General features: G+C 43.0%; 1 protein-coding gene across 1 annotated transcript in view; it reads left to right on the top strand.

Moving 5' to 3' along the window:
- The window catches only part of daam2 (dishevelled associated activator of morphogenesis 2), a 222,304-nt gene that overhangs the window by 80,047 nt on the left and 114,581 nt on the right, over positions 1-27,676 (top strand). The window contains 1 exon segment of the mRNA XM_029641047.2: positions 15,968-16,216. Coding sequence (XP_029496907.2) covers positions 16,049-16,216 — 168 coding nt within the window. The 5' untranslated portion in view covers positions 15,968-16,048.

Genomic DNA, 27,676 nt, shown 5'->3' with positions numbered 1-27,676 from the left:
ACAAGTATCTTCTTCTTATTTGTGTCCTTATGTAGTGATTTCTTTGCAGCAAATCGATCATGAAGGCCTGATTCACGGTCTCTTCTGAGCAGTTGATGTGTCTGAGGCTGGTAATTCTATCCTCTGCAGCAGAGGTAACTCTGGGTCTTCCTGTCCTGTGGCGGTCCCCATGAGAGCCAGTTTCATCATAGCGCTTGATGGTTTTTGCGACTGCACTTGAAGAAACATTTTCCCGATTGATTGACCTTCATGTCTTAAAATAATGGACTGTCATTTCTCTTTGCTTATTTGAGCTGTTCTTGCCATAATATGGACTTGGTTTTTTAACAAATAGGGCTGTCTTCTGTATACCCCTCCTACCTTGTCACAACACAACTGATTGGCTCAAACACATTAAGAAGGAAAGAAATTCCACAAATGAACTTTTAACAATGCACACCTGTTAATTGAAATTCATTCCAGGTGTCTACCTCATGAAGCTGGTTGAGAGAATGCCAAGAGTGTGCAAAGCTGTCATTAAGGCAAAGGATGGCTATTTAAAGAATCTCAAATATAAAATATTTGATTTATATTTTGAACAGTTTTTTGGTTACTACATGTGCCATGTGCTATGTTTTAGATTCTGGTCCAGCTAGTGCTGGTGACTGCCACTAATGCCCTCTCTGACAAAATAAGAATCAAAATAAAAAATCGATTTCACACTGCAAGGGGAGCACTCTGGGATTTGAGGGAAAGGGATGACAGGAATTGTGTTTCAGTCGGAGCCCTGATAATATGTGGGAATGTAAGGGTCCATGGGATGCCTGCGTGCCTGCCTTTCTACTATAGCTCCAGTATTAATAGCAGAGATATCCCAGTGATTCAGTCTATTTGGGGGAAACGACTGTGCCAATGCAAAGTGGAAACTGCCAATGCAAACTGTATGGCCATCAGAACTTGGACTTTGACCCCTTGACATTGTCTCGTGCCACCATCAACCTCGCCACTAGATCAAACCAACCACCGGAAGGAGAGTCTTAACAAATTATCTTAAGAGTATTATCAGACTGTTGTTCCATATAAATGTTGGACTGAAACCTAGTGGTACACTATATACAGGGAATAGGGTGCCAATTGGGACGCAAGCTAACTCTCAGAGGAAGCCCATTATGAAATATCAGTGGATACAATAGCAATAGTGTAATCCTTTGAGTGCATTCATAGAAATGTGTCCTCTCTATCCATAGTCTCTTTCTGGCAAGCCTAGATCTACCAAAAGCTGGATCTGTTTTAATATCTGCAATGCAAATAAAATGTCTCGACACAAATGTTATTGCGTTTTCTTTTGGGAAAGTCTGGAATCAATCCAACAATAGCAATAGCTGCTAACAATTATTTCAATGAATAGTCACTGTAATAATGGTTAACTTGTCTTGAACCATTCTGAAGTGGATTTCCTGTTTTTGTGGAGTGTAATGGTTCCCCTTCCATCTATTGACTGGAGCTCTATTGCTTATTTTCAAAGAAAACTGTATGGATTCATAAATTCCTAAAATAACTGGCATTCTCTCGAGAAAACCTTATGTTTCAGAAATAAATAGGTGATTTCTTAAATACATTTAAGAACTGTGCAAGTACCCCAGCGTTTCCCTATATTCATTTAGCAGCGGAAAATAATCCTAGGGGAAACACTATTGTAGCCTATTGACCAGTTATTACTGTAGTTTCCATGTTTTTTTGTATGTTGCTCTTATATTTCTAAAAAACTTGGTACTGTAGTCCAAAGTGATGAACTGTACTGTCCAAAGAAATGGACCTGAAACTGGGAAGGACCACATTGACTTGTCTGATAAATACTTTTTTTTTCGCTAAAGAAAAATATATTTTTAAAATGTTGTACATTTCTAGATGTAGAACCTGTTTTTACTGTCCCAGTAGATGCAGACTGTCTGAATGGATGCTTTTGAATTGGTCCTCAAGTCCTCTTCGTGTTTTCCTTTATCTGATCAAGGGAAGAGGAAGTAATTGAGGGAGAAAGTGAGCAAGAGCGAGGGAAGGATAGAGAGAGAATTTCCAATCTTCAGATCCTTTACTCATCCTGGTAGAGGCCCTTCGGGACAGATATGGGCAGACGGGCACGTCACACTCACACACACACACACACAACCTTATCAGCAGTCACTCAAAACGCTAAGGCATTCTAGGGGTGGAGGCAGGGGGGCATAGAGGCAGCTTGGGGAATAACCTAATCTCTGTACCTTAACTATAGACGGAGCAGACTCCAAAATGTTTTTTTGACAACATCCTGTTGATTTCAGGTCAAGTTAGAGTAAAACATGTTAAAGATTCTAATATAATACTTTGGTGTAATACTAGTTGAATTGATTTGTTGTTGTGCCACTCAATGTAACCAAGACACTTCTGGAAATGAGTCATGCTATCACTGCTAAAATTAACCACCCTCAGATTTAGCCTACACACTCATGCCCTAAAGTGAAAGGGAAAATATTTAACGTTGCAAACATTGGAAAATATCCTGGCCTGCAGCGTTCACAACAACCCTACAGGGCCCCTCCAGAATTGTCCAAACTAAATTCTCTTTCCCATTATTTCAGACGAGGACGCCCGGCCGGCCTGTCATTGACCTAGAATGGTCTCTTTAAATGGTCACATCCATCCAAGAAATGTTTCAGTTTAAACATACAGGGCCCACCTAATTTACTCTAACTATGGCAGAGCAAACATTTAGAGGCTTTTGTGCCACCTAAACCCATACAACTTGAACACTCACGTTTTCGTATCGTTCTCGTTATTTTAGTTATTGTGGTACAAATGTTTAGGGGCGATTCTGTGGGAAAGTCAACCTGAGCATGCCAGAGAAAGTTTGTCATTTTTAAAATTAAACCACTTTCATAGTTGTCCTTAATTCCTTGCATACACTATACAACTTCTAAAATTATTACACAATTATTTCCTAGTTGGTCCTGCCCTGCGTAGTGTGCACAATATTATGTGCAGAAACATTAAAAAAGAGACAGAGGCGCAGAATATGGAGCTGCAAATGGGCAGAAGTGGACAATATGGACTTTCTATTTTACAGAGGGAATTGGAGGTAATATAAAACATTTCATATTGAAACGTCAGCTGTGTTCTCTCCACTGCTCCATCAGTCTGTCTTCCATAACCTCAGTTCACAGGGAGAACACGTTGCTTTCCTCTTCACCATCATTGTTTTGGTCTCAAACGCTGAGTGCTCATTGGCTATTGGCAGTAGTCCTTTCCCAATCGCATTGTGGCACTGCTCATTCTACAAGATGCATGACTAAGATATCTGACAGAAAATTATCGGGGCATCCGACAGGGGTCTAGAGAACGGAACAGCCATAATCGGTGTCTTTGACCCACTCAAACTACATGAGTCCCGATGTACTGATCCTAGAATTTCACCCTGATCATGAAAATGTATGCGGGAGAGCAAAAACGTTGCAAATCCGTGTAGGGTATGCCCAGCATTAGATGTACATGTTGCAGTGCATGCTTTATTCGACCAGTAATTTGCTTTATTTCTTCCACATGCCAATATTTACAAGTCTGCCTTTTTGGGCATACACTCCCCCCAAGGGCTACTGTAGATACACACATTAAATGTTTAATTAAAATTTTGTCCATTCTATGAAACATTAAAGTAGTGGTTTTGCGTCCAAATGCCTCATCCATAATGCTGGAATTGCCCTCAGCGATAGTTCCAATTTCACCAAAACGTCCACTCCCTTGTTCCGCCTTCATCCTCTTGATGAAACCTGCTCTGAGAAACCAGTGATGCATATATACAGTAATGTGAGCTTGTCATTGCTAGCCATGTCCACATGCCATTTAGCAGACACTTTTTTTCCAAACTGATTGCATGCACACTGTACATTTTCATATCGGTGGCCCCAGCTGGAATCAAACCCAGAACCCTAGTGTTGCAAGCACCTTGCTCTACCAACTGCTTTTCCACACGGTACAAAATGTCCAGGACTGTAACCGTTGGCCTCCAATGCATTACCTTAGATGCTAACATAACTAATTAGCTGCACAACATTGGCCTCTGACCCTGACAGGGAAGACTGATGTGTAGGGTTAGGATTTCCCAAGGGGCTCCATTGTGACCTCAGTGGGTGGAACATAAAGGTAGCTGGTCCTAAGGGAGAAGAGGTTTCCAGTGGCCCATTCATGACCAGAGATTTGTCTCCAAGCCAGAGAGGGTAGGAATTATCCATTAGTCATTGGATGGACAGACAGTTAAAAGGGGTGTAGGTACATTTGAGAGGGCATGTCTGTCTGGGGAATTGCCTGCCAAATGCCCCAGACATGGTAGAGCATGGGTGGAATAGGCATTGTGGTGCTCATGTGAATTTCCTTTCTTTTTTGGCCTCAGACCAATTCCTATTCTCACTTAAAACATATCGACTTCCTCGAGTACTTGAAAAGTTGATATTTTCAAATAAACTACAAAATACATATTTTCTGCCCAGGTCTGACACATACACTACATATTCACAATACTAGGGGCATGGATATACTGCACTGAATGAATGACATTTTCTTGTCAAATCGCCAATTGGCAACCCATCCTTTATGGGATTAATTGACACATAACCAAACATTACAATAATTCACTATGTTAATTAAATGATCATTCTTCTTCCGGTGTTCTGTGCATTGCGCATTGCATAAAGAATGAAAAAAATAATAATAATAATAAGGTTATCCAATCAATAATTACATCCCTAGAGCAGTAAAAAATAATAATACATACATACATACATACACACTGTGTATATATACACATACATACAGACAAATAAATACCATTTGTTTACCATCAACATCAGCGGTGTGTGCACTCCAGCATGTTCTGTTAATTAGCGCTGCATTCCCAGCCCCTATGCCAACCTCATGCCAACCCCATAATCTATGTCTGCATCTGTTGACATAGGCCTGCATGTGCCAGCAAGGCACAGCCCCCCTCCCCGCCAATGTTTGGCTACTAAGCCACCTGTACCCTCCTCGCCCCAGTGCAACCTGTAGACTGACATTCTTTATCAGGGCTAGAACAATGTGTGGTAAGTGTCTTGCATTTCTGTCTCACCATGACAGTCTCTCTTGCTCCCTTTCCCTCCTCTCTCTCTTAAATTCAAACTTGCTTTGTTGGCACAACATTCAGGCACTATGTATTGCCAAAGCATACAAAACATTTACAATACAAGACATATAGATGGAAAGAAAAACATGAATGAGAGTGTGTGTTGTCTTCAAAAGTGGAGGGGGGGTGTGTGTCTCGGTTGCTGCGTAGCTCGCTCCCACAGCATTTTGTAGGCAATGTGGGAGTATCAGTTTTGTGTAGTAATTAAGTGTCTGTGTGTTCAAAAAATAATAATACGTAATGATTTTCATCCAAATAATAGTGTGTGTGTCTCTCTCGATCTCCCTTCCTCAACCTCAACCAGTACTCCCAGACCAGAAAATGACAGAGCTTCAATCACAACACAACATTTTATGGGTATGCTTCTAATCGTTAAGGACTGGGGAGTTTTTCAGGATGAAAAATATACAGAATGGACCTTTTTTTAAAGGCACACGTAGCCTACCTATCAGTTCATACACACAAACTATCTAGGTCAAATAGGAGAGTGGAATTGTGCCGTTAGGTGTTTATCTGTTTTTTTTAAACCAGGTTTGCTGTATATTTAAGCAATATGAGATGTTCCATGCAATAATGGCTCTATATAATACTGTACGCTTTCTTGAATTTGTTCTGGGTTTGGGGACTGTGAAAAGACTCCTGGTGGCATGTCTGGTGGGGTAAGTGTGTGTCAGAGCTATGTGTAAGTTGACTCTGTAAACAATTTGGGATTTTCAACACATTAATGTTCCTTATAAAAAGAAGTGATGTAGTCAGTCTCTCCTCAATTCTCAGCCAAGAGAGACTGGCATGCATAGTGTTTATATCAGCCCTCTGATTACAATGAAGAGCAAGACGTGCCGTTCTGTGCTAGCTGCAGCTTAACTAGAGGTGTGTTCGAATACTCATACTAACTGTACTAACCATACTATTTGTGATGTAAATTGTGTATGTAGTATGCTTAATGGTCATAATATGGATATAGTTAGTATGCCAAAAGTTCCCGGATGTCATACTACTTTCGCCAAAGTACGAAGTATACAAGCAGTGGACACTATTTCTGTGCTTTTAGGGTCCATAATGCAATTCTTCCGAAAATGGGTGTGGCTTCACAATGTTTTCATATTTGAAGAAAATTGCAGAATAACTGATGAATTTACGAACGCTCAACACCCATTGAATGTGACCGGGGTCAGTAAACGTTGGCAAAAAAAAGCATAATTAAATTGTTGCCAGCAGCACCGTTAGTCACCAACACTTTGGATAACATGAAAACAGCCTCACCAGCTTTGCTAGTGCAAGTAATTGTAGTTAAAGTTAACTCAGTGCAGGACTTGACTGGGAAGACAAATAACAATAACACAACACACTACACAGTTAGACAAAAGAGCTAAGAATGAGTTAGTCTAATCAAGGAGTAAATCATTGTGTTCTAATCAAATGAAATCAAGTTGTATTAGTCACATGCGCCAAATACAATAGGTGTAGACCTTGCAGTGAAATGCTTAATTACGAGCCCCTGACAAACAATGTAGTTTAAAAATACAGATAAGAGATAAAAGTAACAAGTAATTAAAGAGCAGCAGTAAATAACAATAGCGAGACTATATACAGGGGGGTACCGATACAGAGTCAATGTGCGGGGGCACCGGTTATTTGAGGTAGTATGTACATGTAGGTAGAGTTATTAAAGTGACTATGCATAGATGACAACAGAGAGTAGCAGCAGTGTAGAAGAGGGGGTGTTGGGGGGGGGGGGGGGGGGAACTGCATATAGTCATTTGATGAGATGTTCAGGAGTCTTAATGGCTTGGGGGTAGAAACTGTTTAGAAGCCTCTTGGACCTAGTCTTGGCGCTCCGGTACTGCTTGTCGTGCGGTAGCAGAGAGAACAGTCTATGACTAGCGTGGCTGGAGTCTTTGACAATTTTTAGGGCCTTCCTCTGACACCGCCTGGGATAGAGGTCCTGGATGGCAGGATGCTTGGCCCCAGTGATGTACTGGGCCGTTCGCACTACCCTCTGTAGTGCCTCGCGGTCGGAGGCCGAGCAGTTGCCAGGCAGTGATGCAACCAGTCATACTCTCGATGGTGCAGCTGTAGAACCTTTTTGAGGATCTGAGGACCTATGCCAAATATTTTCAGTCTCCTGAGCTGGAATAGGTTTTGTCGTTGCCACTTCACAACTGTCTTGCTGTGCTTGGACCATGTTAGTTTGTTGGTGATGTGGACACCAAGGAAGTTGAAGCTCTCAACCTGCTCCACTGCAGCCCTGTCGATGAGAATGAGGTGTGCTCGGTCCTCTTTTTTCCTATAGTCCACAATAATGTACTTTGTCTTGATCACGTTGAGGGAGAGGTTGTTGTCCTGGCACCACACGGCCAGGTATCTGACCACCTCCCCGTAGGCTGTCTCGTCGTTGTTGGTGATCAGGCTTACCACTGTTGTGTTATCGGCAAATGTAATGATGGTGTTGGAGTCGTGCCTGGCCGTGCAGTCATGAGTAAACAGGGAGTACAGGAGGGGACTGAGTACGCACCCCTGAGGTGCCCCTGTGTTGACGATGATCGTGGCGAATGTGTTCTTACCTACCCTCACCACCTGGGGGTGGCCCGTCAGGAAGTCCAGGATCCAGTTGAAGAGGGAGGTGTTTAGTCCAAAGGACCTTAGCTTATTGATAAGCTTTGAGGGCACTATGGTGTTAAACGCTGAGCTGTAGTCAATGGATAGCATTCTCACATAGGTGTTCCTTTTGTTCAGGTGGGAAAGGGCAGTGTGGAGTGCATTGGAAATTGCATCATCTGTGGATCTGTTGGTTTGGTATGCAAATTGGGGTGGGTCTAGGGTTTCTGGAATGATGGTGTTGATGTGAGCCATGACCAGCCTTTCAAGGCACTTCATGGCTACAGACGTGAGTGCTACGGGTTCATAGACATTTAGGCAGGTTACCTTAGTGTTCTTGGGCACAGAGACAATGGTCGTCTGTCATGTTGGTAGTCCAGACTCGGACAGGGAGAGGTTAAAAATGTCAATGAAGACACTTTCCAGTTGGTCATAATGTGATTCTGTTTGTGTATGTGATTGACTTTACATACAGTAATGAGAGATGATTGCTAGGAGTACTCACAGTGCTTGGAGAGGAAACATTCAATGTGCCAATGGACGAGGGGGCACATGTGACGTGGCTTCATTTAATGTCAGGAGAGAGTTGACAATGGTAGTGGAGTGGAGTTGTCATCCCCTCTTAATCAGGGAACAGGAGGGGACGTAGCTGTAAATATAACACGCTACAGTATGTTCATTCTCCGATCCTAATCCTATGACTGATTTGGAACGTCAGTTCATACTGCAAAGTTTTTGATTGGTTGGAGGTCATCCTCCTGAAGTGGTCATAATTAACATGTAGGTCTATGGAAGGGGGTGAGGCCCACGAGCCTCCTAGGTTTTTGTATTGAAGTCAATGCCAGAGGAAAACGGTAGCTAGCTGTCCTCCGGCTACACTATGGCGCTACCCCAGAGAGTGATGTTGAAGTTACGATAGACCTTCATTGCAAAACAACTTTTTTGTGTGTGTTTTCATTTTCATGAAATTTCACTGAGGAGGATGGTCCTCCCCTTCTTTTTCTGAGGAGCCTCCACTGGTGTATCTGTAGATTTCTAAAAACATGTTTTCAATTTGTCATTATGGGGTATTGTGTGTAGATGGGTAAAAACAAGTAGTGAGTCCATTTAGCATTCAAGCTGTAACACAAAAACATGTGCAAAAAGTCAAAGGGTATGAATACTTTCTGAAGGCATTGTATATATGATCCCCTGTGAGTCGCACTCTAGAGAATAGTGTGTTGCCGTGAGCGACACACACGCATGTAGGGAAAGACAAAGGTGTGCAGGCAGGCTTGCTCATACTCTCCCCTCGTTTCTGAGCTAGACTGCCATCACGTGGGCTGTATTTAGAAGATTTGTATAAAGCCATCGCTAGACATTTACATTTGAGTCATTTACAGATGCTCTTATTCAGAGCGACTTACAGGAGTGTGTGTAAAAATAAAATACTGGTCCCCCATGGGAATCGAACCCACAACCTTGGTGTTGCAAGCGCCATGCTCTACCAGCTGAGACACACGGGACCACAAAACCTGCTCTAGGGTCAGTTTATCATTTTTGGTAGTATGGTCAAGCAGACTGATTGGTCTATTCACGCTTCCTTTTTCTACACTTGTCAGTGAAACAGAATGTGAGCGAGATGGTTTCATGCGATTTCTACCTGGAGCAAATGATGACGGGAAAGGCGGGCAGTTCTCAAGATCCTCCCTTTAGCTTACTGAGCCAACGGTGTAGATTGTGTGTTGATGAACAGCATCAGTGCGGATGATACTAAGGCAGGCTTTTCAATGAGGTTTGTTTTGTTTTTGTAAACCTGGAATCTAGGCGTATTTTGACTGAGAGTTGGCTTGATGTGGAGTTGTAGTAATGTGGAGTGTGTGAGCCTAGGTGGATTGACAGCTCACTGACACAAAATGGGAGGGGGAGGGGGACGGAGAGAGAGATGAGATGAGAAACCAGAGAAGAGGAATGGAAAGGAATGACTGCGAAAGGCAGAAACAAAAAGGAAATGGAAAAAAAGCAAAAGGAGATGTAGAGAGAGAAGTGGGATTGCCAAAGGTTAAGATCAGTGAGAGGAAAAGAAAAGAGAGCAGTATGTAAATAAATTACAGTATTTGAAGAAGAATAAGTTGAGGGAAGACTGACAGAGAATGAGAAGAAGAGACAGAGAGAGTGCCTGAAATGGGGAAACAGACAAATCCGACAATACAAGAAAGAGAAGGGAGGTCGAAAAAATACACAAGTTATTGTTAGAAGAGGGTAATGGCAGGGGACTTACAATTCTAACCCCTAAAGAAAGATGTAACAGTAGAAGGAGGAGGGGAGGGAGAGAAGAGGAAGAGAGATGAAACAGAAAATAAAAGAGTGAATTATTTGGAAGCAGAAACTGATCATATAGAAGGATGAGCAGCTATTGGGGATATAAACACACACTCTCTCTCTCTCTCTCTCTCTACATCTCTACATCTCTAACTCTCTATCATATCTATCCCCCTACCTACTCTCTCACACACACACACACACACACACACACACACACACACACACACACACACACACACACACACACACACACACACGCACACAGCTGGGGAAAGAGCGTACAAGTGTATGTGAGTGGATGTCTTGGCCTACTTTTCCTGGGCATGGTTGGAAGAGAGCCAGGGGGACTGTTGCTGAGTGAAGACTGGCCACATGTGCTCCTCTCTAGGAGGCTGGAGATATAGTATACACACACTTATGTGCTTATAATTTCTCCTTTCATACACTTGATCATGTGCTTACACTCACACACCCATATGCACACTGCACACATACTTTCTGCTTTCATACACTTGTTCATGCAAATACACACACACACACACACACACACACACACACACACACACACACACACACACACACACACACACACACACTCTTATGCTTATACACTGAGTATACCAAACATTAGGAACACCATCCTAATATTGAGTTGCACACCCCCACCCCTTTTGCCCTCAGAACAGACTTAATTTGCCGCGACTCTACAAGGTGTCGACAGCGTTCCACAGGGATGCTGGCCCATGTTGACTCCATTGCTTCCCACCGTTGTCAAGTTGGCTGGATGTCCTTTGGGTGGTGGACCCATCTTGTTACAGACAGGAAACTGTTGAGCGTGAAAAACCCAGCAGCGTTGCAGTTCTTGACACAAACCGGTGCATCTGGCACCTATTACGTGGACAATTACATGTGTGGACAACTAATATATGTGGACAACTACAAATACCTAGGTGTCTGGTTTGACTGTAAACTCTCCCTCCCTCACATTAAGCATCTCCAATCCAAATTTTAAACTAGAATCGGCTTTTTCGCATAAAAGCATCCTTCACTCATGCTGCCAAACATACCCTTGTAAAACTGACCATCCTACCGATTCTCGACTTTGGCGATGTCAATTACAAAATAGCCTCCAACACTCTACTCAACAAATTGGATGCAGTCTATCACAGTGCCATCCGTTTTGTCACCAAAGCCCCATATACCACCCACCATTGTGACCTGTACGCTCTCGTTGACTGGTCCTCGCTTCATACTCGTCGCCAAACCCACTGGCTCCAGGTCATCTTCAAGTCTCTGCTAGGTAAAGCCCCGTCTTATCTCAGCTCACTGGTCACCATAGCAGCACCCACCCGTAGCACACGCTCCAGCAGGTATATCTCACTAGTCACCTCCAAAGCCAATTCCTACTTTGGCCGCCTTTCCTTCCAGTTCTCTGCTGCCAATGACTGGAACGAACTGCAAAAATCACTGAAGCTGGAGACCAGCTGTCAGAGCAACTCACAGATCACTGCACCTGTACATAGCCCATCTGTAATATAGCCCATCAAACTACCTCATCCCTATACTGCATTTATTTATTTATACTGCATTTATTTATTTATGCACCCCAGTATTTCTACTTGCACATTCATCTTCTGCACATCAATCACTCCAGTGTTTAATTGGTATATTGTAATTACTTCACTACCATGGCCTATTTATTGCTTTACCTCCCTTATCTTACCTCTAACTCTGTTGTTGTATGTGTCGAACTGCTTTGCTTTATTCTTGGCCAGGTCGCAGTTGTAAATGAGAACTTGTTCTCAACTAGCCTACCTGGTTAAATAAAGGTGAAATAAAATAAAACTACCATACCCCATTCAAAGGTACTTAGATATTTTGTCTTGCCCATTCACCCTCTGAACGCCACACAATTCATGTCTCAATTGTCTAAAAGCTTAAAATCGTTCTTTGACCTGTCTCCTCCCCTTCATCTAACCCGTTGAAGTGGATTTAACAAGTGTCATCAGTAAGGGATCATAGACTGATCTAGTGAATCCAGGTGAAAGCTATGTCATGGAAAGAGCAGGTGTTCTTAATGTTTTATATACTCAGTGTACATTCTCAACACACACGTGCTCACACATGGACACACACTTTTTCTGCTTTCATACACTCTTTCATGTAACCACACACACACACACACACACACACACACACACACACTCATATGCTTATAATTTCTTCTTTCATACTCGTTCATGACACACGCACCTGCACATACTTGCAGACACACTCACAGCTTGGAGAGATCTCAAGGACACTCATCGTTATTCATCACAGGGATAGAGAAGGGATGTTTTTTGCATGTTTCAGCTCAGTTTAGTTGACAGAAAATGCTACCCTGGCCTGCAGATGAACGACTGGTGGCAGTTGACGTGTGATGTATGGTCACATCTGGTCAGTGTATTAAGTCCTGCTTTATGGGATGTGTGTCAACATGTATGTGTGTCAACATTTTTGTGACATTTTCACTTAATTTAGACAGTTGAAAACCGGGGGAGAGTGGCAAATGGAAGCAGGGGGACGGCTAGATGCTGGACTTCCTGTCTCCAGTGGGAAGTATTACATGACCAGCCGGGGAATTTTGGTTGAACAGCTGATGGATGCGATTGGAGAAATGTAACCACTCTCAAATTGAGAGAACCAGCAATGGATGCAAGGATTGACCATCCAGGAGAACACAATTATAGTTTTAACCATGCTTTAAAGCTATAGTTTTAATTTACAAAAACAGAGTAAAACAAGATATTCTGGGTTCTGATAAAGTCTGACCATTGAATTAAACTCATGAGGCATTTCTAAGCTGTCCCAAATGGCCCCTTTTAAGACCCTCCCCATTGACAGACAGATAAGCTTGCAGATTGATGGAAGAGGCTGGCAAGGCTAACACTATGGTAATTTCTATGTAAAAGGACCCATGAGCATGAACATGTGAAGTTCATAGAAGCATGTCAAATGAAAGCTAAGAGTCTATTTTTGAGAAATTAATGGCATAGTAATACATTTTTCAACCATTATCCATTCTAAAATTAGGAATATGCATAGGCTTTGATTTCTGGTCAAACATATAGAAAAGGGCTCTTAGTCCCATGCCAACTAATATCTACACTTATATTTTGTTTTTGATAAATGTTTCTGCCTTCTGTAAGTTTAAAAAACATTGCCTTGTTCCTTGACATTCTCTTACCAAAACCCCACATATCTTTAACATATAAGTTCACAGAAGTAACACGTAAAGGTAGACCGACCAATTAGTTATAGTGTTTTTACTGATGTGATTTGTTTTATTAATTATTCAGTTATTCAAACTCGAAATTGCGTTACCAAATCGGTAACGGAATTTCCAGCAAAATTGGTAACGGAATTTCTGCAGTTGAATTGGCTACAATGGGAAATCATAGTAGTCACAAACCACAGTTGGGTTCACAAGTTTGGACAGTACAGCACAGTAGAGTATGGTAAAGAAATGTAGATTATAGTTCAGTACAGTAAAAAATAGTTCAGTACACAGTAGAGCAGACTAGAGTTGAGTACACTAATGTATTGTATTGTAGTGAACTATACTGTACTGTAATGAACAACACCCTACTGAACTATACTGAATTCTACTGTACTGTGCTGTACTATAGACGTCTATGATTGGTTCAGATTTGGTCAGGTCCGGACTAACCAATTTTGGTCTTGTTTGGGGGCAGAGCTCATTAAAATAATAGCTAGTGTGCAGGATAATACCTCAAAATGCAAAGGAGGATATTGCATATATATATCTTTGTGTACCTATTTTAGGATGCATCACCATGAAGAGAATTATATTCATATCCATAATTATACATTTCTGTGTAGTACAGATCAGGAACCCATGATGAAATTCCATTACAGCAATTCCGTTACCATGTGTAAATCCCCTTCACACAATAACCAAAATATTTTTTTCAAAGTCATTGTGCCATGTCACAAAAAAAGGATTTTATAGAAATTCTGTTACTAAACCTTCCATCTGCACAGTTCTTTCAGTAAATGTGTTTTTGTAACATGTTCAGTGTAAATGGTTAAAAGTAGTCCTTGTGCGTAGAGTTGTATGGTTAGTTAAACATTGAAATCAATGGTCTTTTAAGTCAAAAATTACCTGAGTGACATCGCTAGCCCAATACTACTACCAGGCGTTTTCCATGGGTTCATTGATAGCGTTGGAATGTCACACCTCCCCTGCAAATGTTTACGGCTTGTCTGTTTGTCTGTTTTTTGGTCTGTACCCGTGTGTGTGTGCCCAAGTGTTTGCCTGTACACACACACACACACACACATCCACAAACACACAGATGCAATGTCAAACTTGCACATACTGTATAATGTATAAACCAGTATACATTGATGTACTGGCTTGCAAACCTACAAAGACACATTGAGCACAGCCACACATACACACAAATATATATTTTTTACTTAGAGCAAGTCTGTTATTTCTCATTGGCAAACTACATTCTGTTGATTACCATATCCTTTGCATGGACTCTATGGAAAACATTTGATTCTTCCTAAGTACCTGACCACCTATATAACGTGCTTCTGTTTCAGTAACTATTGTAATGTTTCTTAATTTGCTTATAAAGAGAGAGGTTGAAAAACAAATAAGAGAAAGAACTAGAGGAACAAAGTTTTTTTTTTAAAGCTTTTTTCCCCCTCACACTCTGAGAAAGGAGCATATTCATAAAGAATTTGCAGTGCGTTGGCAACATATTTTTAGAGAGTGCACTGGAAACTCACTCCTACGTTGAGAAAAAGCTTAGGGAACCTGCAAGAGATGCATGAGACTCGGCCTCTGGTTAAAAGTAACGGGAATAAGTGGGCCAATGTTGTCTTACAAATGCTTATAGATTATTATGCTTTGTGAATGATTATAAATACATCTGTGCGTGCATCTGTGCCCACATGTACAACACCGGTATGGGAGTAAGCATTCATACGCAACCGACCACCTATATCCTTTTCTAATCTCTGCAGCTCGGAAGTCCTCCTGTCGCCTAGTCTCATTGAAAAATCAGCCCTTATTTTGGACTCTGTCACTGAGTATAGCCAGCCCATTGCTGCGCAAACAGAGTCCTTTACCTGTCTTGTCCTCCCCATCCCCATCTATTTTGTGCTGCTTGAGTGAAGGAGCAAACATGGTACGGCCAGCTTTTAGTGCCACTGCCTGCGCCCTCGCCCCACACAGACAGAGGCCTCGTTGTAGGTGGTCGAAGAAGGCCAGACGGGGCCTGTGCGAATGCACAGAGAGGAGATGGGTGCCGGTCCCTGCAGACCGCATCTCAGGCCGCTGTGGCCCATCCCTTCCCTTATACCCCCTGCGCGACATGGAGGGATGGATAGAGTGAGAAGGTGGGGAAAATAGTCTGGCCCCTTGAGTGGACATGGGTGAGGGGTTCAGTGTGGTTTTATAGAAAGAAACGCATCATCATTCTTGGCTCAGTGAGAGGGTTTTCTGGAAGGGAAGCCTTCTTCACTTTTTTACTTTCTCGCTGGCCCTTCATTCACGGGTTTATGGCAACTTACTGTAACCTGCTTACCTAGGAATATTGTTAGGGGAAGATCTGGCAAACCTGGTGTCCCATTATATACCAGTACAACAAATTGGAAAGAAAATAATATAAAAGGCGAATCAGGGAAGAGGATATGGCTATCCACATTTTTTTTTACTCCTTATGAGTTTCTGTGATTGTACAAGACTATATCTTTGCGTATTTCAGGCTGTGAAGTTCTCAACAACGATGCAACACACAATGTTGCCATGACAAGCTACCCTCTTGGGTTGTTTAGCCCTAATTCTAGCCTTACCCCTCTTTTTTTCTTGTCTTTCAGATCATGCCCCCTAGATAGCAGCCTCACCACCCCTTTACCCCCCCCTTACCCCTCTCGTCCCATACTCTCCAGTGGTCCACGATGCCCCCGCGGAAGCGGACGCGCCCCGCCCTGGGGTTCCTGTGCTGCTTTGGCAGCAGCGAGCCCCTGGAGATCAACCTGAAGGACAGCGTGCCCCTGCAGTTGCTGGAGTTCAGTGCCCCCATGCCCCCGGCCGAAGAACTGCACGCACGTTTCTCTGAACTGGTGGTGAGTTGGGGAGAAAAACATATTTCCATCATCAACAACAGCAGGGCTGCCCAACCCTCTTCCTGGAGTCCAACCCTAACCTAACATACCTGATTCAGCTAGTTAAAGGTTGTGTTTCCCTTCTCAGACCTTGCTGACGCATACCAGATCTTACAAGGCCTGGATAGGTATTTTACACACAGTGGCGGCTGTTGGGAGCAGCTATAGGAGGACGGGCTCATTGTAATGCCTGGAATGGATTAAATGTAACGGTATCAAACACGTTTGACTCCTTTCCAGGTATTCTGTTCCAGCTATTATACGAATCAACTAACCACATCATATATTATAGCAATCTGGTCGCCGACTGCACAGCTGATGACATGCAACCATTTGGTTGATGCATGCAACGTCTGAGCAGGGGAACGTGATCAAGGTCTTGGTGAGCAGCTGATAAGTAGAATCAGATGTGCTAAAAAATTTGGGTTGGCCTGAAATCCTAGGGCTCCAGGAGGAGCGTTGTGCAAGCCTATACTACAGTATATACACCAGTGGAGGCTTGTGGAGGGAGAAATCAGAGGATGGGAGAAATGGGATGAAGCATGCAAACTTTCCTACCATTCCAGCCATCTTTTAAAAATATTTATTCATTTTTTATTTAACTAGGCAAGTCAGTTAAGAACAAATTCTTATTTACAATGATGGCCTACCCCGGCCAAACCCTAAGCCGGATGACGCTGGGCCAATTGTGTGCCGCCCTATGGGACTCCCAATCACAGCCGGTTGTGATACAGCCTGGAATCGAACCAGGGTCTGTAGTAATGCCTCTAACACTGTTATGCAGTGCCTTAGACCGCTGCGTCACTACAGCCTTGGGTTCGATCCCACAACTGGCCGTGACCGGGAGTCCTGAAGGGTGGCGCCCAATTCGCCCAGCGTCGTCCGGGTTAGAGGAGGGTTTGGCCGGTGGCACTCATCGCGCTCTAGCGACTCCTTGTGGTGGCCGGGCCCCTGCAGCCTGACTTCAGTCGTCAGTTGAATGGTAATGGTGGCTTCCGGGTTAAGCGGGCAGGTGTTAAGAAGCGTGGTTTGGGGCTCCCGGATGGCGCAGTGGTCTAAGGCACTGCCTCACAGTGCTAGCTGTGCCACCAGAGACTCTGGGATAGAGCCCAGGCTCTGTCGCAGCCGGCCGTGACCGGGAGGCCCATGGGGTGGCGCACAATTGGCCTAGCATCGTCCGGGTTAGGGAGGGTTTGGCCGGCAGGGATATCCTTGTCTCATCGCGCACTAGCGACTCCTGTGGCGGGCTGGGCGCAGTGCACGCTGACCAGGTCGCTAGATGTACGGTGTTTCAAGAAAAAAAAAGAAGCATGGTTTGGCGGGTCATGTTTTGGAGAACCCATGACTCGACTTTCGCCTCTCGACTTTCGCCTCCCCGTTGGGGAGTTGCAGCGATGAGACACGATTGTAATTGGATCCCACCCACTGGGGATCCAGGCCCAGCCAATCAACATTCATTTTTCCCCACAAAAGGGCTTTATGACAGACAGAAATACTCCTCAGTTTCATCAGCTGTCCGGGTGGCTGGTCTCAGGCAATCCAGCAGGTGGAGAAGCCGGATATAGAGGTCCTGGTTTGGTGTGATTACACATGGTCTGCGGTTGTGAGGCTGGTTGGACGTACTGACAAATTCTCTAAAACATTGTTGGAGGTGGCTTATGGTAGAGAAATAAACATTCAATTCTCTGCCAACAGCTTTGTTGGACAATCCTGCATTCAGCATGCCAATTGCATGCTCCCTCAACTTGAGACATGTGGCATTGTGTTGTGTGACAAAACTGCACATTTTAGAATGGCCTTTTATTGTCCCCATCACAATGTTCACCTGTGTAATGATCATGCTGTTTAATCAGTGTTGATATTCCACATCTGTCAGGTTATCTTGGCAAAGGAGAAATGCTCACTATCAGGGATGAAAACAAATTTGTGCGGCAAATTTGAGAGCAATGTTTATTGTGCGTATTTCGGGAATATTTTATTTCAGCTCATGAAACATGGGACCAGCATTTTACATGTTGCGTTTATATATTTTTTAAGTATATGTCAACACTCGTTCCTCCAAAGGACCATTCTATGGAATAAATTTGCGTGAAAATCCCCAAAATCTTTTTTTGGTCTGGGTTTCACATCGAATCACTCAATGGTCTTGTCAATCAAATTTTGAGTCAACCAATTTTTAGACAAATGGTTAGCTCAACTGGTCTTGATGTATGGCCAACTGGTTGACAGGTCGTCTGTATGGGCATCTGCTTAAATGAACTATACCAGTAGGTAAGACATCTGGATACTTGGTTTGATCCTGCAATCAAATTGCTGACATTTTTTACTTGTTCACCAGACATCTAGTCAATTGGATATCTGGTCATCTGAACATCTGGCTGTAGGACTTTACACCAAAACTGAGGTCATGTTGAGCTGAAGTTTAGCACAACACAGTAGGGAGAAAGGAGTGGGGGAAAATGTAATGAAAAACATAACTGAGTGTGTTTCCATGTCACCGGGAGTGAGGGATTATTATTATGAAATGCAGCTCCTTTTTTCACAAAGAGAACTAAGCTTTGGTGGAGTCTGGAGTAGGAGTGACATATCTGGGCCAAGCAGTGGAGCAAACCAGTTTCAGGGGGCCTGGAACTCCACAAATGGTGTCTCCCAGAGAAGTCACTATATAGATTTAGTTCTAAAATAGTTGTTTTTACAGTTGGAAGTAATTATGCCACGTTAAGACCCAACGGGTTATGTTTTGGCACCCCAGTAACACTTTATTTGGATAGTCCCAAAAGATCATTTGTAGATGTTCAGTAACTGTCAACAACATTTCAACTAACTATCCTATAACCCTAGCCCTAACCTTAACACTTATCCTAAACTTAAACCTTATTCTAAACCTAACTGTAACCACGGCAAGCAGTTGCTTGTCAACAGATATGGGACTATCGATATAAAGTGGGGCCGACACCTGTTTTATTAGAGATACTGAAAGTCGGTGTCATATTGCCTTAAGTCCTTTCGGATATGTACACTCATGCCACTCAACATTTTGTAATGCCAGCTGAGTAAAACACTGCAAGAAATACATTTATTGATTCAACCATGTTGATCTTCATACACCATCACCGATTGGTCCACAGATACCATGAAGTACAGGCATAGGACATTGTGTCATATTTCGCTAACTGATGTCATTCTCACGTCAAGACCACAGCATATTGGGCTTCGTGCCTCTTGGTTCTTTACAACCTTCTTGGTTTAACCTCTCGAGATCCTTCCGTGCCGTTCGCTAACTCTCAAACAAATCCAAAGGAACCTGGGAACAATTGCAATTGATTTGGATAAGTATAATGGAGACCACATCAGAGAATTTAATGGATACCACTCATCACAATAGCCATTTAGGGCAGGCCACAGCATTTCCTGATACAGATTGTTTAGCTTCCATTAATTGACTTAAATGGTTTCTTCCCAGTGTCGTTTTCACAGCACGCACACGCCAATGATTTATATGCCACGTGTGAAAATTTGACTCTGGGTGGAGTGGTGACAGTACATTTTTTAGTTTTTCTGGCAATTCCATCTTGGGTAATAACATTTAATCATCAAAACAGAATTGCTCTCACATTAGGATAATTGAAAATGGGCTCTTTCCGTAATTCTGTAAATGCTGTGGGGGGTGTGTAAGTGTGCGTGCTGGCATTGCGTATGTGTATGCTTTTCTGTGGTGTGCTGGTTTGTTGTGATGCCAGTGTGGTTAGGTGAAATGGCTCTTGAGATTCCTGGCAAAAGAGCCAAAGTGTAAGGTTGTTTGGGGACAACGCGGGTGACATTTGAAATGAGTGCTGATGGCAATAGGATAGATGCAGTGGAATTCAGGTTTCTGTTGGCTTCTGCAGTGCTGTAGAAATGTCTACATATGGCTGCCATGTGCACACAAAATGCTCACACTGGGCCAAACTCAACCGTGGCGCTACCTCCATACACTGTGCAGTGAAAGAGAAAGAGGAGAGGAAGTGAGTGAGAGACCGACATAAGATGTGAGGGGAGAAAAAAAAGAGGTTTGGCTGGGCAGCGAAGAAAGTAAATCAAATCTATTGATTGTGTTTGTAACTAACAACTAATAATTTTTCAAAAATGTATGAAAGGATGTTACAGTACAACCTGATTGTGTATGTATTTGTTTTGATTGAAGGTGTGTTGTACTTCCACATTTGACAGATGGCTGTAAGTGGGGAGTAGCTTGTTGAGCCTAGCCCAGTTGGTGCGACAACATCAATACTAGTGGGCATCTGACATGGGTAGGGGGCAGATGACAGATTTAGTGAGGAGGCTTTCTCTCTTTGCCTCCGTCTCACTCTCTCTTTCTCCGTCTTTGTATTTTGCCCAGCAACAGCTCCAAAACATCACTGCTTTAGAGGAGATCTGCATGGAGGAATGGGCCAAAACACCAGCAACAGTGTGTTACAGAAAACTTTTGACCTCTGTCATTGCCAACAAAGGGTATATAAACAAAGTATTGAGATAATCTTTTGTTATTGACCAAATACTTATTTTCCACCATAATTTGCAAATAAATTCATTAAAAATCTTTAAAAAAAAAAAAAAATTCTAATTTTGTCTGTCATAGTTGAGGTGTACCTATGATGAAAATCACAGGCCTCTCTCATCTTTTTAAGTGGGAGAACTTGCACAATTGGTGGCTGACTAAATACTTTTTTGCCCCACTGTATATATCTTTTTCTATCTCTCTTCCTCTCTCTTTTTGTCTCTCTGTCTCTGTTTCCCTCTGTCATTTTCTCTTTCTTTCCCCATGTGTTTCTCTCCCCCTGTCTGTCCCCCAGCAGGGATTCATCTGTGGCAGTTTTAATCCCACCATTCCAGAACTAATGTCCGGCCCAAGACCAGAATCTTGACCCTTGACCTTGATCTTTGCATGGCAACCTTCAAAGAACCCACCACAAAATAGTTGTTTTAATGTACATTCTATTTACTATGTTTCATGTGACATTAAACTCATGTCATTTAGCAGATCCTCTTATCCAGAGAGATTTACAGTCAACTAACTTGGGATGTTAAAAACCCTACCCTAACGTTTCCCCGGCTGTGGGGGAACGGTCCTTCGAGCAGGATGAGAACAAGAATGTGTTGTGTAACACGGGGAACAGCCCTCCGTCCCCTGAGAGCCCATTGGAGTGACTACCCTCAGCGGAGGCCATGGGATGCACCCTACTTCCTCTTCCCTCTCTATTCCTCTTTCCCTAGTTGTCCATGTCTGTCCAACTGGCTTCCTTCTTTCCTTGCCCTCCCCTCTTGCTTTCTCTCTCTCTCTCTCTCTCTGGTTTCACCTCACTTTCTCTCTCCCTTTCTCTTGCTCCCCTTACGCACCCACCCCTTCCCCATCTCCCTTACCTTCCTCTCCTGCCAGCCCTCCATGTCCTGAGCCAACCCCATTAGCAGGGCTTGATCCAGGGCTCACTTGGACCAGAGGGGGGTACACTGTGGCTCATCAAAAGGGTCTGAGGGAAGAATAGCAGTGGGGGGAGGAATTGTGGTGGTGGTGGATGTATGGGTGGAGTTGGCAAATACCAGAGCGGTGCCAAGCCCAAGACACCGATCTCTGACATCTCACTGAGATTAGACTAGTATGGACAGGGAGGACAAGTTCCTAGATCAGCACTCTGAGACTGTTGATGAATACGGGTTCTGAGCTTGCTCCAGGGCAAAGACCTCATGGGATAGGTTGGGAAAGAAGTCTGGTTTAGTCGCTACAGCTTCCTGTTGGTCCTCCCGGGGCCTTATATGACTTCCTTCCATCTTGCCTGTCTTTCCTCTCGTTTCCTGTCCAAGCCTGAATGGGCTGGAGTAGAAGATCATGTGTGTGCATGCGTGCGCCATTCGTTAGCAGCAAGCAAACTCAATCTTATCCACACATACAGGACCCATATGCCCCATACACACTCAATGGCACACACACACACACACATATGTCAGCAAGGCCAAGCATCATACCTAAAGAGATTGAATGGTACTTAGGCTTATTTTTTAGACCTCCCACTTTGGGCTGGATGTGTGAAAGTGTAGTTTAAACCTGCATAGCCTATGAGCAGAATTACTGTTTAAACCTCAATTATCCACGAAATCCATAGGTGCCATTTTTTCCCCTACATTTTCCCCACGTGCACCAGCCCCCTAGTAATTCGAGTTTCAGCCAATGTGCTTCTGCCCCTTGCCATTTGAGTGACGGCTAGCAAGAGGCCTGCCCAGCGTTATCAAATGAGGTTGCAGGGCGGACCAACTGCTCAGTGGATACAGCAGAGAGAGAGAGAGAGCAATGACGTGGTGCACATACAATGCCTTAGACCCCTTGACTTTTTCCACATTTTGTTATGTTACAGCCTTATTCTAAAATGTATTAAATAAATCAAAATTCCTCAGCAATCTACACACAATACCCCATAATGACAAAGCAAAAACAGGTTTTGGGATTTTTTTTGCAAATAAAAAGTGAACTAATTTACGTAAGTATTCAGAACCTTTGCAACGAGCTCAGGTGCATCCTGTTTCCATTGATCATCCTTAAGATGTTTCTACAACTTGGAGTCCACTTGTGGTACATTCAATTCATTGGACATGATTTGGAAAGGCACACGCCTCTTTATAAGGTCCCACAGTTAACAGTGCATGCCAAAGCAAAAACAAAGCCATGAGGTTGAAGGAATTGTCCGTTGAGCTCCGAGACAGGATTGTGTCGAGCCACAGATCTAGGGAAGGGTACCAAAAAAGGCACACAAAATGAACAAAACTAACATACTAACACACAATCATATCCTTTTGTCCATTATCAGGCCTGCTCAGCTCAGGATTATTGAGTCAAAAATGACGGGTCCAAGTAACAGTCTATCATAGGGGAGAAAAGTAAGAATTGAACAGATAAGTCTTGTCCGAGCCAGAACTGCCCATAGGGTATCTCCTGTTTCTGTAGTGTGAGGCCGCTTGATGTACAAGCACGCCCTAACCCCAATCTAAGTGTCAAGCAGAAAGGCATCCGTATCCATTTTTAGAGGCTTTGGTATGGCTCGACTGGGGATTGAACTCCCAACCTTCCAATTTCAGGTGGACACTAATCACAAGGCCACTGAAGATGGTTTGTCTCTCCTCGAACTACTGATAAAATAATCTACTCTCATACTGTACATCATGTCACACAGTCCCGACCCTTCTAATGCTTCAATGTGGTATACTAGAGGGAATATGACAGTTTCAGTTTCTGTTGTATCCAATTCTATGCCGGTGTGTGTGTATCATCTCCCTGCAGGCAGTTGAGTTGCTCAGCAGTGGAACAAAGGAATGAATGACAGACAGTCGAGTAGCTACCTAGCTAATCCTTTGTGGCATGCGCGTCTTTCGAAATTGAGAAGGGGAGGGGGCCCGTAGACTTGACTGAAACTTGCAGAGAGAAGAGGGAGGAGCTACCGCCCTGCTTCTGCTCCTCGTTCTAGCACATTTTCTCATACAGTTCCCCTCAGAACTTAATCGAGTATCTGATGTAATTATGCATGATTTCAGAGACTACTAGCTAGCTAACTCACTTGTCATATCCAATGTGCTTGACACCCATTTTAATTTGTAACATTATTCAATTAGGTTTTTAGCTGAAATATGAATATAAGTTGGGGTTACGAAAAGCCAGGTATGTATTTTCTTTTTCCGACAGCAGGTGTATCAATATTAGCTTTGGTTTATGTGAATTCCACAGGAGCACAGGCCAACGTGGGGGCATACCAGAGAAAGGGTGCAGGAGGTTTCTCGATTCTTCAGTTCGGTTTTGGAGGCGGGGGTGGGGGGGCCACTGGGGGGGAGCCATGTGATTTTTTTTTTTTAGGTGGTGTTGTGGTGTAACTGTGCACACTCGTTCTCTCTCTGCCTCTCTCACTCGCTTTCTCTCGTTCTCACTCGCTCTCTCTCACTCTCACACTATTACCTATGTAGTACACTACTTTTGACCAGGGTCCATAGGGCTCTCGTCAAAAGTTGTGCATTATGTAGGGAATAGCATGCCATTTGGGATGCAGCCATGGCCTGGCGAGTTCATGAACAGGAGGCGGAGGCTGAGTGGAGGAACAGGAAAGGAGCTCGCCGGGCCTCTTTCCCATCTGGTAATAATCCAGGAGTCTTTTCCCACTGATTCCCGAACTCGCCAGATCATCTCAAAAACATCAGTGGTTTGGACACCGGGGCTCTGACCCGTGAGTAGGCAATCAGCCCAGAGCATCGGAGTTTGTGTTTTTCCTCTCCCTATCCCAATTTCATTCTGCAGTTTATACGTCTGCAGAGAATGCATTTCAGAATGGGTTTCTGGTGCAGGGATGAACTGTATGTGGACTGAAAGCTATATCTGCATCCCAAATGGCACCCTATGCCTCATATAGTGCACTACTTAAACTAGTAAGCAGAATCTATTACAATATTGCAATAGTCTGGCACCGCATTAACACTCCTGACTCCGGACTAAACATACCCTCCATGGCCATGGGGGTTTGAGCCTCGGCTTCACCGACTGTCTGTGCCCTTCCTACCTGTTTCTCCTCCTCCTTTGTCTATCCCCATGTCTCGCTTCCTACTATCTAAAACCTCACTAAAATATACAAGGAAGTTTGCACCTCTGTTCTCCCCCCAAAATGAAATTATAATAATGTCATACCTAATCGTCTCTTAAAGAGTTAGTTCATCCAAATTACAAATGTGCATATTGGTTTCCTTACCCTACAAGCAGTCATTGACAGCCACACCTTGGTTTTGACAGAATATGACAGCAAGCCACACCTTGGTTTTGACAGAATATGACATAAAGCCACATCTTGGTTTTACAGAATATGACAGCAAGCCACACTTTGATTTGACAGAATATGACAGCAAGCCACACCTTGATTTTGTTTACCTGGCCACTGTTTCAAATGCTAAATTGTTTGCATTTGTGGCACAAATCAAATGAAAGTCAATGGTACCTATATTAGTATTTTCGCACTTGTCCATATCATCTATAAGTAATTTCTTTGTTAGACAAAACATTTTTAGATACTAAACAAAGGATGATTTGGACATGAAGTGCACAAAAATGCCAGCCAGACTAAACTGAATTACCTATATAAATAAAGGTGAGATAAAACAAAAAGTTATATTCCTTCCTATGTCTACTGCATCTCTGCAGTTGGCTCTCCCATTGAAATGCCTGGCTTAGAGCTGAATAGCTGAAGACAGCCCCTCTGATACCCCTGGCAGTCCAATGCTTGTTTTCTTGTATATAAAATAAACTTGTAATTCAGATTCTGTAATTGTACATTTTTATTTATTTTTTTACTCTTGTTTATAAAATTTTACCCCATTTTCTCCCAATGCCGTGATATCCAATTGGTAGTTACGACATTGTCTCATTTCAACAACTACCCAATGGGCTCGGGAGAGGCGAAGATCGTGACATGCGTCCTTTCGAAGCATGCTCTGCTGCTTCTTAACACAATGGTCAACAAACATGGATGTCAGACAAACCAATGTGTTGTAATTGTACAATTGAACCCTGATGCTATGCTTAACAAACAAACATTTGATTGTCCAGGCCCAGCCCCCAACCTTGGACAGGGCCTGGTTGGGGGGCTGGTTGCATGGTTGACATCATGGCAACCTAGTCATTATGGCCCAGATTAGTGGAGCACAAAGCCTGGTGCTTTAACATCTCCTCCCCTCTCTCTCACTCTCACTCTCACTCTCTCTCACCCTCTCTCTCACCCTCTCCTCTCTCTCTCTCTCTCTCTCTCTCTCTCTCTCACCTCTCTCTCTCTCTCTCTCTCTCTCTCACCCTCTCTCTCTCTCTCTCTCTCTCACTCTCACACACCCCCATTCTCTATCTGTCCCTCTTTCTTTTCTCTCTACTGCTAGAGGGCTCTTTCCAAGACTTTATTTACTTTCTTCCATGGCTGAGATTAATTTCCTGAGCTCATATGCATTTCAAAAGTCTCCGGGAGGGAAGCACCTTGTTCCAGGGTGAACAAATAGTCACCGCAGTGAATACTAAACCCATCAGTGGTGTCGCGGCTGTTTGCTGCCTTCGGATTCGTTGGCAGTTGACTGTCGGTCCGATGATTGACATACTGACTCACTGTTGAATTTACTGTCTGACTGGCAATAAACGCAGAATGTATCTTATAACACAATGGCATTTTCATTAGTTTATGACCCTGTAGGCTATATGTAAAAACACACACTAAAGTGTTCAAAAAATGTTATTCGTGGAGTACCTTTGTTACAACTATGAAACCGAAAGCATATGTGTTGGAATGCGGTAAGAGCTTATTTTTATAACGACAAAAAAAATGTATACCTCAACCACTAAGACATTAGTAGCCTAAACATCATTATAAGCGCCAAGTGTGCTTGTTAAATTGTGAAATTCGGCCCAAAAGTAATGATGATTGCATTATCATGAATATGTGCCGATATGACAGCAGTCAAAAATAGTCAATTATTGTAAGTTCGTGCTTATGCATCTTCACGCAATGGCATCAGTTGTAGAATGTCCATGTCACGTAAACAACAAAAGCTATTTTTGCAAGGGATGGGTGTAGAGTCTGCTCTCTCAGTGATGACAATTTGTGTTGATAATCAGCCCGTAGCATTGTCACGTAGGTTCAGGCTGAGGCTCAGAATCAGAAGAATTAATCATCAGAGATGTCATGATTCATTTCTTCCCAACCATTGGAGTCGTTTTGATTCAGACTTAGTAAATTATGCACACTTTCACTTTGTACTTCAAGTAGACAGAGTAGACTGATAAGACTTCATTCACGATGTGTGATTACATAATTAGGCATCGTTCTCTTCCCCTCACTATTCAACTCTAAGTTTTGTAGTGATTCATATGTTGATGATGTAAATAATATTTGTTGGTCTGTGGTGTGTAATGAGGAGCAACCAGACGCTGCACTTGACGCATTTATGAAACTACAGTACTTATTCCAGTTACTAATAAGCACTCACCCATTAAGAAAATGACTGGATTGACAAGGAATTGAAAAATTGTATGGTTGAGATGGATGAGGCAGAAGGTATGGCAATTAAGTCTGGCAGCCCAACTGATTGGCAAACATAAGGCAAATTAAGACATGTGACTAAACTAAATAAAAATAAACTACACTATGAAACAAAGATAAATTATATAAAGAATGATAGTAAAAAGCTTTGGGGCACCTTAAATGACATTTTGGGAAAAAAGCCAACTCTGCTTTTTCATGTATTGAATCAGATGGCTCATTCATCACAAAGCCCATTGATACTGCAAACTACTACTACTTGGCAAGCTAAGCAACAAACGCTGACACGACACATCCAAGTATTACGGACCAAATTATGAAAGACAAAAATTGTACTTTTGAATTC

Source organism: Oncorhynchus nerka, linkage group LG28 (assembly GCF_034236695.1).
Source record: "Oncorhynchus nerka isolate Pitt River linkage group LG28, Oner_Uvic_2.0, whole genome shotgun sequence".
In the NCBI taxonomy this organism is placed as follows: Eukaryota; Metazoa; Chordata; class Actinopteri; order Salmoniformes; family Salmonidae; genus Oncorhynchus; species Oncorhynchus nerka.
This window is presented reverse-complemented; position numbering and strand designations above follow the sequence as displayed.